Source organism: Ascaphus truei, chromosome 10, assembly GCF_040206685.1.
Source record: "Ascaphus truei isolate aAscTru1 chromosome 10, aAscTru1.hap1, whole genome shotgun sequence".
NCBI lineage: Eukaryota > Metazoa > Chordata > Amphibia > Anura > Ascaphidae > Ascaphus > Ascaphus truei.
In genome coordinates, this window is record NC_134492.1 from 20,470,214 (window position 1) to 20,487,531 (window position 17,318).

Consider the following 17,318-nt stretch of genomic DNA (forward strand, 5'->3'; position numbering starts at 1 on the left):
AGCTTAAAACTATATATATATTGTAAGATGTGGGCAGGGAGTCACATTGTATTGATTGGCTTCTAAAAAAACAATAATAATTTCGTTTTCATCCTGACCTTTTACCAAAGCTGGGCTTTGGCATATCGGCCCCAAGGGTACGCAGAGCAACAACGCGGCTTAATTTTCTGTGTGGAGACAAACACCAACCTTTAATCGGAAAAGGGCAAGGCCTGCTACGTGACTCATCCAACTGAGTCACTGCTCAGCTCAGTTCCTCCTTTCCTTTCTGTGGCACGGATTAATAACTGCCATGAGGTTCTTCCCTGTAACCATCCACCTTGCAACAGTCTTGCTATCCTTGGCTTGCATACGCATGCAGAAAATAACCTGCCCGATGAGAAACAGATGTCTCTAGCGCCAACCGTTGATGGAAACATAACTCACACCAGAAAATGCATCTGAACCACAGCTGTGGATGAGCGTATAATGGGGGATTGATCTGGTTTTGAGAGCCTGGGCTTTCTGTAATTGGTGGTTTCTCTTGGTGGTTTTGTCCATAGCGGTTATATAAAAACACAGTAGTACACAGGTACAAAGACAATGCAGGGTCAAAGCTGAAGGCACAGAATGCACCTTCGCCACCAAGACTCACTGCATGTTGCTAAAAGACTAAGGCTGGTCACTTCCTTCACCCACAACATCTAACTCCTTCACAATCACTCAACCACATTCGCAAGGTGACTCAGGTTTGTTGCTGCACTCTCTACTCGAGAGATGGACATTCCAATGATAGGTGGATATTCATATTATTTGGAAGGAAAATTTCAGTTAAATGTTGGGAAAGAAATACAAATATCAGAATGTATTATTTCTTTATTTTATTATTGAAATGTTATTTAAAATGTAAAAAAAATGGAACCTCACAGTGAAAATGACTAATTTTGCTTAATTATGGTTCTATTATTCAGTGGTGACGAAGATGGACAATTGAGCCCACGCATGCTTCACTGTTGTCATTGAGGGACTGATGAAAGTTGGAACAATGTTGTCATTGTGTCCAATTTGTTCCTTTTGACTTCCAAAATCCCAGGACTCTGGAGGAAAAAGGATGCCCCCCCCCCCCCTCCCCAGCCAGTCTGGCTTAATGAGCAGATGATGAGACCAGGGGGAGCTCAGCTGTATAATACCTGAATTCATCCTGAAGAAGTACAGACTTATTATAGATTGTGATACTTTTTAAAGGACCTACATTAGTGTTCTTCTTTAATGAAAGACCTGTGAGGTTTTGTAAGCTCGGTACAATTTTACCTATGTAGAGCTCTCCTGTTGGTCCATTAAAAGGCCTCACAACTGTAAGAAAAAGTAAGACTCATTCAGCAAGTACTTGCTATTCATATCCTTCTGAAGAAAAACATGGGTTCATGTGAAAAAATGAGTATGATCAGCTCTTTGTGTCTCAGTCTATACGAGATGGCAGTATAGAGAACATTACATTTCATTTACTGAGGTGTCCTGAAAAGTCCAAACCTCTGTGTCCATCAGTTAAACAGAAACGCCTGTTCTATTCATTTTGAAAGATTTTATCAAAGGAAATCCCATTTCCTCAGGAAAAAGGAACTCAGTTATGCCTCTCTGACATTTGCTTCTTGATTGACTTATTGCTCCCAAATCCTCATCCTTTTAGATACATCAACCCAACTGAAGGTACTGTACATGCTTCCCTGTGCTATACAAATAAAGCAGGGTCTAGTACCTCAATGGCCCGGCTCACTTGAGCTCATTATTAGTTGATTCCATCGCTACAAACTTCATCTCATTGTTCACAGTCCCAGAGGTCATACTTCCATCCCTAACCTTGCTCCGGAACATAAAAGGAAAAGCTTTCTTGAACGATTTCCTGAAGCTGGCCCCCATAAACCCATAGACTATGGGATTGATCGAAGAGTTGGCATAAGACATGCAGTTGGCCCATGTTTTGATCTTGTAGGTTGCGTAGTTGGCTTGGAAACCTGGGTAGAAGCCCTGAAAGAGACTGAACAGCTGGATGGGACCCCAGCAAATGGTAAAAAGGAGGACAATCACTATCACCATCTTGGAGATTTTGCTTCTCATGGCAATTGTTCTCTCGGACAACAGCTGGACCTGGTATTGAATAGGAGAATGAGATGGGGAAGGATAGAAGAAGAGAGGAAGAGAAGACCATTAGTTTCGTGTATAGATAATCACTTTATTGGCACCTCAGGGATGGCCAACTCAAGTACTCAAGGGCCACAACAAACAGGTCAGGTATTAGGGATATCCCTGCTTCAGCACAGGTGGCTCAATCAGTGGCTCAGTTTCTGAGTCTGAGTTTGACTGAGTCACTGATTGAGTCATCTGTGCAAAAGCAGGGATATCGCAGGGATAGTGGATATGGTGTAAATAAGTTAAACACAGACAGGGTCTAGATGGGTGTTAACCCCTCTTTCACCCACTGTGTCTACCAGCGATCTAACTAACAGGATAATTAAACATATACATACATTTGTCGCATAAAATGAAAGGGAATAACACACTACTAACAACAGTTACCTATAAAAAATGGATGATAAAAATGATTATGAATCAATACTTAAATTAGAAGAATTCCAAAAAATGTGTCCCCCAACATATGAAGTCCGTTCACAAGAAATATGGGTATGCTGCTTCTTTGCTCCTGGAACCAACCTCGGAACCAGAAGAAACTGTAGAGAAGGGAAAAAAAAGAGAAAAAAGCGCAAGGCCCATAGAGTAGTATAGTCAAGTTTATAAGTGATCAAATACGGTTAAAAACACTTACAACAGTGTAGTTGGTACAGGCATATCGGTACTGGTATACAGACCGCAGGAACAGAGATGCTTTATTCGTCTGCTTGTCAGGGGTCTCAGAGTCCTGGCCCTTCTCCTCCTCACGATCGGCGAACTTCACTTCCGTGTCAGGTGACTCGTGACGTCGGCGCGGGTCATCGATCAGTGGGAGAACTACGAGTGGATCTCAGCTCCCTCCTCAAACACTGCAGTTCAGACACTCGATGACCCGCGCCGACGTCACGAGTCACCTGACACGGAAGTGAAGTTCGCCGATCGTGAGGAGGAGAAGGGCCAGGACTCTGAGACCCCTGACAAGCAGACGAATAAAGCATCTCTGTTCCTGCGGTCTGTATACCAGTACCGATATGCCTGTACCAACTACACTGTTGTAAGTGTTTTTAACCGTATTTGATCACTCATAAACTTGACTATACTACTCTATGGGCCTTGCGCTTTTTTCTCTTTTTTTCCCCATATCGCAGGGATACCCTGAAAACCTGGCCTGTTGGTGGCCCTTGTGGACTGGAGTTGGCCACCCCATGGCTACCTACTAATGTAGAAATACCAGCTAAAAGGTTCACACAGCCTCTGATGATGCCTATAGAAGGAACAGGATAGTCAGCAAGTGATGTGGCATCACAGGGTTCAGTTGTTTTTTTGTTTTTTTTAACAAAGTGTTTAGCCTTCTGTGGGCTTAAACCTTCTGCATTGCGATGTTAGCTCAGTTGGCACTGAAGTGGCTAGGAATACAGAACAACATATAAAAGCTTGTATCATGGCAAGGGAAATGAGAGATGTTGTAATCTCACATTGGATTTCATTGGATTTTGTGAACTTTTATATGGGTGACGGTAGAAAATAAGCTGTGTGTGCTGCGCACGCGCATAGTAAGTGAAACTTCTTTGGAAATTTCTTCTGCTTAGAGCATGAGTAAATTTGATTGGTGGGGTCATGTTTATTGGCAGCAGTGCAGTGGCAGCAGTACCGGCATCATGGATGTTGAGCGGGTGGGGGGACCAGCGCCGGCATGTCAGTGGGCGTGTGGAGGGAGCGCGTCGTCGCCGCCGCATGTCAGCGGGCGTGTGGAGGGAGCGCGTCGCCGCCGCATGTCAGCGGGCGTGTGGAGGGAGCGCGTCGCCGCCGCATGTCAGCGGGCGGGTGGAGGGAGCGCGTCCCCGCCGCATGTCAGCAGGCGTGTGGAGGGAGCGCGTCGCCGCCGCATGTCAGCGGGCGGGTGGAGGGAGCGCGTCGCTGCCGCATGTCAGCGGGCGTGTGGAGGGAGCGCGTCGCCGCCGCATGTCAGCGGGCGTGTGGGGGGAGCGGCGGCCGTTATGAGCGGCGCCGGTGGCGATATTTTTAGGTTAGCAGGGCGGGTGGGAGCATGTCAGTGTTGGGGTCGGGCTGAGCCAGAACACAGCCCGGCCTCAACTGCCTGCACTTACTTCATGACGTCACATCCGTTTCATTTTCTGTCTATACAATGCATTTTTGTCCCATTACGAATGAGGTGCCAATAAAGAAGTTTCACTTCAAAAGGATACACATTTCATTGATGCATCAGGAGTTTACATGATAAACAGGGGGAGTTAACCAGTATATGATTTTGTAACGCATGTGTGGGTCATGAGAGGTCTTTGTACCTGATAGTTATTGTCCATGGGCTCCACTACTGGCTGTCCCACCCTTTTCAGCATCAGTGAATAGCACAGACATATGGTGAGCAATGGCAGCAGGTACACCGCCAGAAACTGGTACAGGATACAAGCTTTCTTAAGAGCATCCGAGGGGAACTGCTCTATGCAGTAAGTCCTTGGTCCATACCAGTAACCTGTCTGGATCTTCTGGTATGGAATGATTGGTGTGGATAGGAGAAGTGATCCTGGTGGAGAAGACAAAGGTCCTGTGTGAAACTAATGTGCAACACAGGCAGGATTCCTATATAAAATAGACAGAGCAACTGGCTCTGACTCGACACACTGAGAAGAACAGCGCCTTATTTCCAAGCAATTCCATGGGGTAGCAAGAGAAGTCAAAACTGATACATCTAATTACCATATATAGCAGCGGTTCTCAACTCCAGTCCTCAAGACCCCCTCTCCCCCCCAGCCCCCAATTAAATCAAATCAGGTTTTCAGGATATCCCTGCTTCAGCATAGGTGGCTCAATCAGTGGCTCAGTCGAAGACTGACCCACTTATTGAGCCACCTGTGCTAAAGCTGGGATATTCTTAAAATTTGACGTGTGGAGGGGGGGGTTCTTGAGGATGGAACTTGAGCAGCACTGATATATAGTATGTATTGAGGGGTCTGAGAGAAAAGTGTGTTTTGCCGCACGGCTCTGTTTGTTGGAGCAGAGCTGCGGCAAATGGCAGAAGGGTTTCCTACGTTTGACGCAGACACATTTACGACTGATGCCAAATAACAGGGGCAGGAGGGCATGGAAATACTTTGATTACATAGGTGTAGGGTAGAAATACTTTGATTACATAGGTGTAGGATGGAATTACTTTGATTACATAGGTGTAGGATGGAATTACTTTGATTACATAGGTGTAGGATGGAAATACTTTGATTACATAGGTGTAGGATGGAAATACTTTGATTACATAGGTGTAGGGTGGAAATGCCTCTGTTTTGCAACAATATTGTCTTGATACATAGACCCCTCAGTATCTCTGTTCTTATTTTTCTATATACAACACCAACCCCCCAACTCTCATGGTGACACAAATAGAGCCAACTTGGAAGAAAGTTGATGATATAACTGTAAGAGTTGCATATGAAAATCAACGCATAATGTCAGATTCACAGTAAAATTAAAATGTTTGGAGCGTGACGTGCAGCCCCCAAACTGCATTATTTATTTATTTTTAGGCATTAAAAAAATACTGAGCTGTACATCTATTTTTTTTGTAAGTATGATCTGGGAGGCATACACATTCCACGTATAGGGCGTATTGCAAACAAGGACCCCCACCTGCCACTTACAAGGAGAAGTTACTGTATATTATAGTATGAATCGATTCCTGTGAATCATCACTTGCAACAAATGTATCGGGCACGAAAACTGTCCCTTGCGTTTGATAGGAATGCATTATACTGGGCATGGTGGTTTCACTGTATGAAGTCACGGGAGTCTGTTTGATGTCTTACACCACATCGTGCTCGGTGCTGTGAGATGATGCAGAAAGTCTCCATACCTATCCAGATGCAGATGCTGACAATCATCGCTACCCTCGGAGTGCGATGGCGCAGGGACTTCAGTGGGTACAAGGTGGCGTAGCAGCGATCAGCACTCATTGCTGTCAGGGTGATACAGGTGGCCTGCACAGTTACCTGAATGGAGAAATAGAGCACTGTGTGATTAACATGTTTGTTTGATACTATGTAACATTATTTAAACCTACTCACTCTGTATGTAAAACCTCAGCTTACAATGAATATTAATATTACAGTTAAAGAATATTCTGAATGATTGATTATCTATACATACGTAGATATCGTAGATAAATAAATAGATAGACAGATACAGTATTACATTGTGCACCCCCGGCTAGGAAATGTTTGTTTTGCTAATCCCTTATTAATAATTCTTATTGGCTACTCGTCAGACTATTGGTAACAAAACAGTTTGACCCATCCCAGGCAGTATAGTGTCCTGAGCTTGTGTGGGGAAAACACGCTTAATAAGGTCCCAAACTGCACCTCAGTGTACAGATAGCATGGGTGTTATATATAGTAGCTGTCAATTACTGCGGGAGCTTCCAAAATCACACCCCACAATGCTTTGCCACTGTGGATGCAAAGCATTGTGGGGAGCAAATTTGGAATCTCCAGCTGTAATTAAAAACAATAGCACCCACGCTAAGATGCCGTTTGGGGCCTTGCTAAGTGCGCAGTCCCCACACGGGTCAGGAATGCAGAATATTGCCTGGGATCCGCCATTACATTTCTTTTACCAAATCCCCTGGCGACACCTCACAAACACCCTGTTGGGAACCGCTGATTTAAATGATTCTCAAAGTGTTCCCCAACATTAATGTATCGTGCATTAGTAGTTACATATGTTTTAGCAGCCCTGACTTTAGGTGCAGTGCAGGGAATGGTTATATATTAGTTGGAAGTTAGTAGTTGAGACGTAACTTGGTGAGCAGAGAATGACGAGCCACCTCAGTTCTCTGTTCTCATTTGTTTTTCTGCACTTTTGGTCTAAATTTCCAGTAACTTTTGCTGAAATTTGAGTGAAATGTATCAAAACGGAACCAGCAGTACATAACATTTCATGCCGGCCCTAGAGAATGGAAGAGCTAATCACCGACACACTGCGTGGGGCCAGCAGGATCAGCTTAATAAACTGACCACCATTAAGATACACACGGGGAGTTACATGCAGAAATGCTGGATGATTTTATTTAGGAATAACTATTGCTAACACACAATATACAGTACAACACAAACTGCTTTTATTTAGTGCTAAATGAGTCTAAATGGGGTAAGAATACTGCATTAATTCCAATGTTTCAGTGATTCAGACACATCAGTTGCCACCCTCAAGGAGCTGGCATATCACTTATGCGTCAATTGCTCTCTGAGCTAGGATAGAGAGTGGGGGCATGATGGGGGGTTATCCCTGATCAAATATAGTGGCAGAAACCCCCTGTATTGACTTGTGGTAGAGGAGTGAAGGGATAAGGCACCCGAGATGAGGTATGGTTAACACCTCCCATCCCCGACATTTACCTGTTGTAAGTATGCCACAAACTTGCACATGAAGTCTCCGAATACCCAGCTGGGCAGAGGGTAGAGCGTTGCAGTGAAAGGCACACAGCACACGAGGAACATGATGTCTGTGGCTGCCAGGTTAGCTGGGGGCACAGAGATGCAGAATGTTATGTTGGATACACGTGCTTTGCTAGTTTCTCAATCATACATTACAAACATTATACTGTAGACACACACATATTTTGGGCCGGCTAAATGTTCATTAAGTTTAAACAAATAACTCCCTGGCAAATTGCACATATGTTTATTCAGGTGTGTGATTACGTCATATGAACAGAGAAAGTCACATCATCTCATAAATTAAATGTCATTGTGTAGTAACTGTTGGCAAAGCAAACAGATTGGAAAACAAAGGATCGGGATCAGAGTTACAAAGCAAGACCCTTGCCCTTCATGAAAAGAACCTCTATAGCTAGTTAATCTGCACATAGGCATGTGTATCAAGGGTCACATATTGCACTGCTGCGTTCCCACGTCTCTGCCTCGGTTAAATCCATCAGGTTGAGGTTATTTTAAGGGTCTATAATACTAAGCGTCGCGAATAGAATCTTTGGCGTTAAATTGTGTTGTGTGTATATTGTGTCTGTGTCTTTGTACTAACCTTTTTCCTCCCCGATGTACCGACACTAACGTGTGTGATGCCCGTGACTCCCAGATGTAAATGGTATGTACAGTAATAAGCAAGAGGGGGGGGGGGCGGGCACACCAAAAAGCGATGCAAACAAGTTAATGCAAAAGAGTGATTTAATGACTTTACAACGTCCCAGAGATCCAATGTTTCGGTGCACGCACCTTCCTCCCTGAACCGAAACGTTCGATCTCTGCTACGTTGTTCGGTCATTAAATGACTCTTTTGCATTAACTTCTTTGCATCACTTTTTGGTGTGCCCAGCACCCCTTGCTTACTATGCTGTTGCCCTGACTAGGTTTCTAGCCTGTAGCACCCGTGCCTTTACTTTTTGCTTTTGTCCCCATCTACTAGGGGCATCCCAAGTTGCACTGGTCCTGATTCCCTCATGTTTGAGCTGGACTTTACCATGTACAGTAATAACACATGTATATGGACATCAAAACAATTGTGGAAACTGAGTCAAAATCATGCGCCGGTTTGTACCTGGTGGAAATCCTGGTGTGTTTATATTGTTACTGCAGCAATAGAAGTGCTTTCAATTACTGTGTAGCAATAACAAACACAGAATGTACCCAAGACAGGTACAGTATTTCACTACATACCAAAACAAAATGTTTTATTTTCACAGTAAGGGTATTATAAAAATATAATAAACTAATAACTGATTTTTCCAGTTATAAAATAAAAAATAAACATCATTCTGTTGTCATTGAAATTGTGTTCATTAGGTTTGCAACATGGCGCGATGCGTCCAACATCATTTCAGAGAACAAACTATACATCCTATGTAAGAGGTCACGTAACCTTCCTACACAACACACGCATTGTGTTATGGTTTGTATTTCATTTTAGCACCACAATTTTGACACAAACTAAAATTGCTAAAATCCTGTCAGTACATCAACCTCTTAATCTCTGTGTCAAACAGATCAGAGCGAGATGTAAAAAAACAGGGAGCAATTCGTCCAATTCTTCTGGCTGCCAAAACGGAGCGTTGCAAATAAAAAAAGATGCACCAAATGTATCGAAGAGATTATTCTGCTCATAATGGGATTTTCCCCTTTTTATTAATCTGGTGCTTTGTTGTGAAGCCACGAGGCATTATAAATAACCCATAAATATTATTATTACCGTTTGTTAGTAAAGCACCCATATATTCCAGCCCCCATATATTCCAGCCCCCATATATTCCGTAGGGTGGTACAGCGGGGGTACAGAGGGATGCACATTACATAAACAGAGTGACATACCAAATAAACACAAACAGATACAGAGAAATGAGGACACTGTTCTCGAGTGCTGACAATCCAGAGGGAGCGAGGGGGAGTTCCGAGCATTTGACGCCAGTAGAAAGTGACACAAATCTCCCAGTCAGAGTGCAGCTCAAACACAGATACATTGTCAGGATGGGTATAAAAAAGCCAGAAGGGCCTGCAATGCAAAGGGGTTTGAAGTGCAACCCCTACAAAAATATATATACCATAAAAAAAATTAAATACTCTTAAAACTTTCGCTGTCATTAGGACCCGAGCCATATTGCAAAGCAAAGGTGTCACCCGAAATAATAATAAAAAACACAGAAGAATAAAACACTCGACTAAGTCCCCCCTAGCAGCAGAGGGGTTACAAATGATTCACATTTGATTTCATTTATTAGTTGGCCAAGCCATTATTTTCACTTCAAGGGAACAGATTTTTACTGAAACTTCTGGAGCGCTAAAATAATATTTAGTGATAGGAATATAGACAGGTGTTTAGCGCCCTCCGGTGGAATCTTCATGTACGGCAATCACTTTCCCCACAAAATTTATATAAAACGCCAGGGGGGAGCGCGAGGCCTCTGTATGCCGCTTACCTGCTCTCCGGCGGCTTTTGGCGACGTGTCGCCATGACAACGCGGCATGAAATGACGCCACTGATTCCGGAGAGAAGGGGAGGGGGTGAGTGAGCAGGCAGGGGGGCGCAAAGAAAAAAGTTTGCGCACCCTTGTCCTATGCAACATTTTCCCATGATAAATATAGTACAATTATTTTTGCCCCACTTGTGCATCAGGGGGGGGAGGGGGGAGGGGGGCTTTGATACATGACCCGTATCATATTTTGGTCAGCGAGGTCATCCTTTGTTTCTCCCCTTTTCCCCGTGTATAAAAGAATCTCCCAGCACTGAGGTCTGCAGCAAGTGTAAGAAACGTACAAACACCTTACATCTCGTGCGCCCACAAGCAGAACAAGCAACAAAGTTGCATGTGCACTTGTAGAGATTCATACGCAGTGCTCATGGTGTGAGCAAACTAGGGGGGAGGGGGGGGCGCGGCGATGGCAGAGGCCCCGCGCTCTTCCCCCGGCATTTCATTTAAATGCCTTGGGGATCGCGTGAGGCATCTGCAACCTCAACTTACCTTTATTTGCCGCCTTCAGGACTGGTCCCCATGGCAACACTGCATCAAACGACGCCGCGGGTGACGTGGCGTCATTTGACGCTGCACCAAGATAAGGGGGGGGGGGGGCGCAAGCACCGGGGGAGGCAACGCAGGGGAGCGCAGCTCCGAAAGTTTGTGCTTCCATGTGACAGTATCTTATGCCGGGGAGAGATGGAAACTTCTATTAACATGTACAGCCATCTACTGATCAAATTTGGTATAACACATTGAAATGCAATGAAACTTACAATGTCCCATTAAATAGTGACACAATGTTATCATAGTTACAATGAGGCATCTACAGGTAAAGTGAATACATGTTAAAGGTTCAGCACAGGCTGTTCCAGAGGACTGTTGCAACGCGGAGACCCTGTCCCACTGTGTATTCGTATGACACGAAGTCTATATACTTTTTTCAAATTTTCTGCAATAGTGTGTTGGGCTTTCCAGAGCGTCACTGTTGCAGGGTACATGCAACTACACACGCGGGGTCTCTTGACAAGGCTTATTTATTTAGCCTTAAAAAAAAAATACAGCACACAAAACAAAATAGCTTCTCTTCAGCAGACAAAACAAAATAGCTTCTCTTCAGCATAGCAAACAAAGCAGTTTCTCTTCAGCATGGCAAACAAAGCAGCTTCTCTTCAGCATGCAGAACACAACAGTTCATAAAACATGTACTTTGCAAACAGACCTTATAGCAGCAATCTCCTCAGTACTTTCAAAACCTCTCTCCTGACCAGCTCTCACATGTGTGTACAGCCTGGGGTTTTAACACCTTGATTATGCAGCTGGGGACAGACTAATTAAGCAGCTCTTCTTAACTTAACCTCGACACTGCTGCACTGTAAGCCTAAACATAGGTTTTCCAGGTATATGGCTGGTGACATTCATTCACCCTGTCACAGTCACCATGTTTAGTTAATGTGGGCTTATTCCCCAAAGAATGATTTCATTGTGTTCTTCCTGATTGGAGATTTTTTTCTATAGGCATAAATAGGTGTTTAGTGATATATACATTTTATTCTCTCTGGTGTTCTCTACTCCTCTGGTGTGTAAGATACTACAAGACGCCATATTTCTAGATCATTGTATCTTTATTCAGTATCAATTGGCTGCACTTGTGTCATACTCAGGTATTATTAGCACTGTTTCTGGTCATACGCAGACCAGGATTTTCAGTAGGAGTAAGGGTCTGGAAGAAGTGAAGGGAAGTACCACCGGCCGTTAGGGTCTGTGGGAAGGGGCTTTCTGGCACCGAAACATTTCCCCCTTTTTATTCACTTTTCCAATATTTTATTACGTTTGTTTTGGTTTCTGCTTTTCCCCTTGTCCTGTCTTTTTTTGTCTCCCTTCCCCTCAGTCGATATTGTTTATATTTGTCTGATTTGTAAGGCTCTCTTTAGAGTCTTGGACCTACTGATTGGCATTGCTTGTAGCATCATATTTAATACAAATTATTTTTCGATTGGCATCAAACCTATTCTTGTTGTTGTTGCATTTGAGTACTGGGAACCCCCCTATCCCCATATTACTTTGTTTGGAGGGTTGAGGTCCCCCCTAGTTCCCGTGCACCATATCTCTATTGATATTGCCCTTTTGTACACCGCAGGAGTGCTGCCAATCACCCATACTTTGTAAATGTTAAAGGTTCAGTCCAAGCGATTTTATTTTTCATTTAAAAATATATAGGATTAAATCAGGGGGTCTCTGGAGCTGAACCCCATTAATTTTAGCTCCTTGGACCCCCTGGAACCAGATATATTTACCTCCGTAGGTGTCGCTGGTAGCAGCTTCGGCTGGGCTAGCTGGGGTTCTCGTAAATTTCTTGCGTCCTGCGGCCCAATAGGAAGCAGTGATGTCATCCGTTGTGGCTTCTTATTGGCCAGGATGACCTAGACCTTTAAATAGTGCCGAGATACCGGCACACCCCATACAGAGGTAAGTTTCTCGGGAAGCAGGGGGTCCCCACAGCACAAATTAATGGGGCTCAGCACCGGAGCAGGAACTGCTCATGGGGCAAGATGCTAACATTATATGAGTTTAAATCACATAGGCTTGTGTGAGAGATTGCTGCTTTAATGTACAAATAAACAGTGCAATCTTAGGCCTCGGATATAGTGGGCGAAGCGCGCGACGGAGCGCATGGCATCGTGCGCGCCTGTCGCCCGAGCGATCTGTGGACTGCGATCGCACGCAACGGGTAGGCGGGGAGGAGGCGCGGCCATGACGTCACGAAGCTCGCCCTCATTGGCTCATCCGCTCCACGTGACCCGGCCGTCGCGCAACAACATCAGATTTTTCTGTAGGCTCAAAATTCTGCCGCGCTGTCGCTATTCATTGCACGCGCTCTCCCTATGGCCGGCCCCATAGAGCTGCTACATTTTGTTCATGCCGCGCTTGCCGTCACTCACACTGTGGACGCAGACTTAGGCCGCGCTTAAAGTCACGGCACGCTGCACTCGGTGAAAAAATCAAATTCAAGTGAGTTCCAGCGATTGCGACCAAGTCGTCGCCGCTCCTACTATAAGCACACACGACGGATTCAATACATTTGTCTTGAGGCGACATTGCGTCGCCGGGACTATAAGCGCGGCCTTAGAATGAACATAACATTGGCCAAGGGACAACTGGATTGACTTTGAGATGGTATAATCCAGTTTGAATCCCAGTCCTTGATCTTTACACTGGTGCAAAATTGTCCCTGATATTGAGCATCAACATCAGATTGTATACGTGGCAAAATCACTGTGTACACTGCAGCTATACAGGAAAATATAGCTACCGAAAATACCTGTCACATTTATAACACAATATCAATGAGCCTTATCTACCTGCAATACATATCTACACATTATTGAAAACTCATTTTGACAAAGTGTCCATGTCCTGAATCAACCACAGGGTTATGTAGAACATGCATGTCTAGTGTTAACACAGCTAAATCCTGAACAAAGCGAGTGTGCCCACATATGAAACTATATGGGTATATATATATATATATATGTGCAAAACAGAAAGTGAATCCCTGCGCTTCTCCCATAGGGATAGCAATCAATGGGGAATATATATATATGTATGGTGTAAATACCTATAAGAAAAAAGGAGACTTTTGGTATACATCCTTTGATCAAATAATGCCAAGCCTGCTAACCACGTCAAGGTAAGTCTCTTTAGCAGGTCCCTACGCTAAATGCATACTAGTGTTATGTGAAATAAGCCCAAAAGGGGTTAAAAAATCAAAGCATATGCTAACTAGTGCTCTTTACATGGAGAAGCGCAGTGATTATATTTGTTTTACATATATATATATATATATATATATATATATATATATACTATGCACATATAAAGCACTGCATTAACCAGGCATTTGCTTAAGTCTACGCTTGCAGTGCTGGAGATGGCGACGCGACGGTCGCTGGAAAATCAAATAGAGATGAATTCCGATCCGTCGTGTCGCGCTTACTATAAGCACACGCGATGGCGGCAATGCATTTGTTTTTTGCCGCGACGTCTCGTCGCTGTTGCCGGCACTATCAGCGCAGCATACTAAACATGGTATTCAAACCATAGCAAAACAGCATCTTCTAAACTGCGTTGTATTTGTTCTGCACGTCTGCTTTGTTTATCCTTTTTAGGTTATATGGAATCTTCTACAGATTATAGATCAGCAGAGGTCCTGTTAGAGTGACTCCGTTTCTCGGGGAAGGCTGCAGTATTTAGGCTTTCAGGACTTAAATGAAGAATGATGTAAACTAATTTTTAGAATCCCACGTCTGACCAAACATTATTAATACAGGGAAATGAATTAGGGTTTGAAATTAGTTGACCTTTTCTAAGTAAGTGAGTCAATTCTTCAAATGATTATAGCTAACTAAACCTTTTAAATGTAAGTACTGTATTACTGACTGAGGGGCAACCAATTGCTCTGCCATCCTGTCAGCAGGGGGCTCAATTAATATCACATGCTACTGTACATGTATTTCGGCATTTGATATTTTGCATTTTAGCATCACTGAGTAAATAATGATTTTTTTAAATTATTTAAATACCAACAAAATCCCTTCCAGTGCAATTACTTAAAATCAAGGAATCGAGCAAAAAAAAAAAAAAAACACTTAGATTACTACTATTATATATATATTACAATATATATATATTTTTTTTTTACGTATTTAGTTGGTGTTTTTACTAAAATACAGGTTGTGTAAAGTTCTAGTAGCTGTATTGGTTCTAGAGATGTGGAGACTTGTTGCAGGACTTCTAACATTGATTAACAACCCGGTTGGTCTATTAAAAAGTGGCACACATTCTGCAGAGCTCTGTAGGAAGTGAATGATGTGGCTAAACATTGTGTTCACTCTGGCAGTGAAGGGGTTAATGCAAACCATCAAACCATCAATCCCCCCCCCCCCACCCCACCCTATGTGGCATTAGTCCCCTTCACTGCTCACGATACAACATTCAGCCCCAATGACTGACCATTGCCATAATACAAAGGCTCCACGACTTATGACATACCCCCCGCACCTGTGTGCTGCCCTAGCTCTGGCTGCTTACCTATATAAAAGTTGGTGGCAGTCCTCATCTGTCTGTGTTTGGAGATGACATATATAACAAGAGAGTTGCCAATCAGCCCCACCAGCATGATTAGGGCGAAAAAGAGGGGTACCAGCCAGGCGTCTGTCAAGAATGGTGGGGGCCCTGTCTCAGCCCTGTTCACCAGGGACTCATTGGCCTGGCTCCCATTCCCCAGCATACTGCTGTCCATTATACCCCAGGACAAGTTCAACATCTCGTCCAACATCCTCTCCCCAAGAGCCATTAACAAGCAGGGAGCCTTGGATGGGGGACAGCTCGAAGCTGTCAGCCACCCCACCTGCAGCGGGCAAACTGTAACCAAACGATTGCCCCCCCACCCCCCCTTCTGTCTGACCTCAGGGTCTTTCAAGACAATTTTTCTTGTTAAAGAGAAAGTCTCTTCTTTTTATAAGCAATCTTGAACAAAGTATTGACCCCAAAGACATAAAGAAGTATCCATTGCTGCAGAGAAGGTGGAGATGAACCAAGTGAAATCAAGTATACATTTTTGATCCCTACTCTATCTACAGAAATGTTAGCACTAAAAATCACCACAAACTCTGCAGAAACCAGAGGTAAAATCTCTCAAAGTTGCAGTTCTCTTGTTGAGTTTCATTGTCTCCTGTGGTCTTTTCTCTGTACATTGTCCTTTTATCTTCCCTCCGGACGGCGAGCACCCTGATCCCAGGCTGTGCTCTGATCCAGACCGCGCTCTGATCCCGGGACTGCTCTGATCCAGGCTGTGCTCTGATCCAGACTGCGCTCTGATCCCGGGACTGCTCTGATCCAGGCTGTGCTCTGATCCGGCTGCGTTCTGATCCTGGCTGCGCTCTCCTCCTGCAGACAATGCAGAAGTGAACGATAACTCTCCTGCTCCTGTGTTTTATAGTGAAACAAGCAGCACGTGGAATCTGAAGCATGAGACCCTCGCATATGGTTGCCAGGCAACAAACCACATCCCCACAAATCGCCGCTTTTTGCCTCAATAGAATGTCTTGTTTTTCCTTACACATCACAAACGAGAGCGAATGAGCCAATCAGTAGAAGACGGAGTGTTATATGGCATCACTCTATTCTTATGTAGCGCAGACGGTATACGTAGCACTTTGCAAAATAAATACAGCTATTGCCATGAGACTGATACATAATATCAAAACAGAAGTGCCCTAATCATCCCTGTGCCAAAGAGCACCGTCTAAGCACTGTGGGGACTAGTAAAGGACACTAGCATTATTTACCTAGTGTGCCAGGGAAGAGGCCTGGCATGAAGAAGCATGGGTGATGTCTGTAGGAATAAACGTATTAGTGAGAAACAGAGTGGAAGGGAAAACGAAGAGTGCAAATCTGTGTTGCAAAGTTAGTTAGAAAAGGGTAGAAAGTACTCAAACCCCCTACGTGGTGAAGGAACTGAGGCATAGGGGTAATTAAAGTGCTATAGTGGGGAGACTGAGGCAATGATTGGTCCACCTGTGCTGAAGCAGGGATATCCTTGAAAACTTGACTTGTTGGTGGCGCTTGAAGACTGGAGTTGGCCACGCCTGGGTTAAGGGAAATGTGACCATATAAATGAGTTGGACAGTCTTCTGCTGGCACAGTCACGCCAAAGAACTGTAATAATCAGGCTTTGGCGAGACGTAAGCATAATAACAAAATCTGCGTCTGGCTAAATCATTTCCCAACTAACCTCTAATCAGAATGCTATGTATCCCAAGTAATCAATAAAGCACGTGGGGCACTGTGTTAAATCAGTGCTTTAATGCATGGCCAGCTGGCGGCATACTGAGGCATGAAGAATAAGATGCACAGTAGGCAGATTCGATTCAGCCTCCTAGCAGTCTCTAACTTCTTTACACACATACGGATATTGTGTTTATGAAATAGCCCAGCACGCTTACCGCTCACATACAGCTCCTATATTATCAAGACGAGTGTCAGACACCAAGGCTGGAGCGGTAACAGTTGGTTGAGCTCCATCTCTGTGTTGCCATGTTACTATGTGGAGGGACAAACAGACTTGATGGACCACTGTATCTCTATGGGGCCTATGCAGAGAGCAGCTAATTTTAAAAATGGCGAATTTAGTAAAAAGTAG

The 17,318-nt window shown here is 44.1% G+C and overlaps 1 protein-coding gene across 1 annotated transcript; it reads right to left on the reverse strand.

Moving 5' to 3' along the window:
* Positions 1-840: 840 nt before the first annotated feature.
* Positions 841-16,090, reverse strand: LOC142503607 (G-protein coupled receptor 54-like). The gene is made up of 5 exons (XM_075616107.1): positions 15,206-16,090; positions 7,551-7,675; positions 6,011-6,146; positions 4,452-4,690; positions 841-2,124 (listed from the first exon to the last, which is right to left on the reverse strand). The coding sequence occupies exons 1-5, from the start codon at positions 15,468-15,470 to the stop codon at positions 1,750-1,752; spliced, it is 1,140 nt and encodes a 379-aa protein (XP_075472222.1). The 5' UTR covers positions 15,471-16,090; the 3' UTR covers positions 841-1,749.
* Between the last annotated feature and the right edge of the window lie 1,228 nt (positions 16,091-17,318).

What these genes read in the sequence shown, in the direction of transcription:
- LOC142503607 (XM_075616107.1), bottom strand. Translation starts at nt 15,470, where the DNA reads ATGGCTCTTGGGGAGAGGATGTTGGACGAGATGTTGAACTTGTCCTGG. An exon ending in CAGCATCTGCATCTGGATAG is followed by an intron (nt 4,691 to 6,010) that starts GTATGGAGACTT and finishes CTTCTCCACCAG; the next exon opens with GATCACTTCTCCTATCCACA. An exon ending in CCATGGACAATAACTATCAG is followed by an intron (nt 2,125 to 4,451) that starts GTACAAAGACCT and finishes ATTCAATACCAG; the next exon opens with GTCCAGCTGTTGTCCGAGAG.